Source organism: Nycticebus coucang, chromosome X, assembly GCF_027406575.1.
Source record: "Nycticebus coucang isolate mNycCou1 chromosome X, mNycCou1.pri, whole genome shotgun sequence".
Lineage (NCBI taxonomy): Eukaryota > Metazoa > Chordata > Mammalia > Primates > Lorisidae > Nycticebus > Nycticebus coucang.
The window spans coordinates 100,175,314-100,176,500 of record NC_069804.1 but is presented as its reverse complement, the minus strand read 5'-3'; the positions used below and the strand labels follow the sequence as shown (position 1 = coordinate 100,176,500).

The following is a 1,187-nucleotide window of genomic DNA, read 5'->3' as shown; positions in this document are numbered from 1 at the left end:
TATATGGAAACAGAATAAACCTTGAATAGCCAAGACATTACTCAAAAATAAAAACAAATTGGGAGGAATCACGCTTCCAGACTTCAGACTATATTATAAAACTATACTGATCAAAACAACATGGTACTGGCACAAAAAAAACAGAGAGGTAGATGTATGGAACAGAATTGAAGACCAATACGTGAACCCAGACTCTTATCGTCATTTGATTTTTGATAAGCCTACTAAAATTACAAATTGGGATTGCAGTACATTGAGCTCCATAGAGACAGCACCGGGGCAAGTGAGAGCCAGACGGGCACTGGGCGACTCTGTGCCTCTCTGAGGAAAAATAACTAAACATGGGCAAAGGAGATCCTAGGAAACCGAGAGGCAAAATGTCATCATATGCATTCTTTGTGCAAACTTGTCGGGAGGAGCACAAGAAGCAGCACCCAGTTGCTTCAGTCAACTTCTCAGAGTTTTCTAAGAAGTGCTCAGAGAGGTGGAAGACCATGTCTGCTAAAGAGAAAGGAAAATTTGAAGATATGGCAAAGGCTGACAAGGCCCGTTATGAAAGAGAAATGAAAACCTATATACCTCCTGAAGGGGAAACAAAAATGAAGTTCAAGGATCCCAATGCACCCAAGAGGCCTCCTTCGGCCTTTTTCTTGTTCTGTTCTGAGTATCGCTCAAAAATCAAAGGAGAACATCCTGGCCTATCCATTGGTGATGTTGCAAAGAATCTGGGGGAGATGTGCAATAACACTGCTGCGGATGACAAGCAGCCTTATGAAAAGAAGGCTGCAAAGCTGAAAGAAAAATACGAAAAGGATATTGCTGCATACAGAGATAAAGGAAAGCCTGATGCAGCGAAAAAGGCAGTCATCAAGGCTGAAAAAAGCAAGAAAAAGAAGGAAGAGGAGGAAGATGAAGAGGACAAAGGATGAAGAGGAGGAGGAAGATGAAGAAGATCAAGATGAAGAAGAAGATGCTGGTGATGAATAAGTTGGTTCTAGCGCAGTTTTTTTCTTGTCTATAAAGCATTTAACCCCCCCGTACACAACTCACTTACTCCTTTTAATGAAAAAAATTGAAATGTAAGGCTGTGTAAGATTTGTATTTAAACTGTACAGTGTCTTTTTTTGTATAGTTAACACACTACCGGATGTGTCTTTAGATAGCCCTGTCCTGGTGGTATTTTCAAT

At 40.7% G+C, this 1,187-nt stretch overlaps 1 protein-coding gene across 1 annotated transcript; it reads left to right on the top strand.

The window, feature by feature from the left end:
* The first annotated feature begins 341 nt into the window (after positions 1 to 341).
* Positions 342 to 929, top strand: LOC128577621 (high mobility group protein B1-like). The gene has a single exon (XM_053579883.1). The coding sequence runs from the start codon at positions 342 to 344 to the stop codon at positions 927 to 929; it is 588 nt and encodes a 195-aa protein (XP_053435858.1).
* Positions 930 to 1,187: the final 258 nt, after the last annotated feature.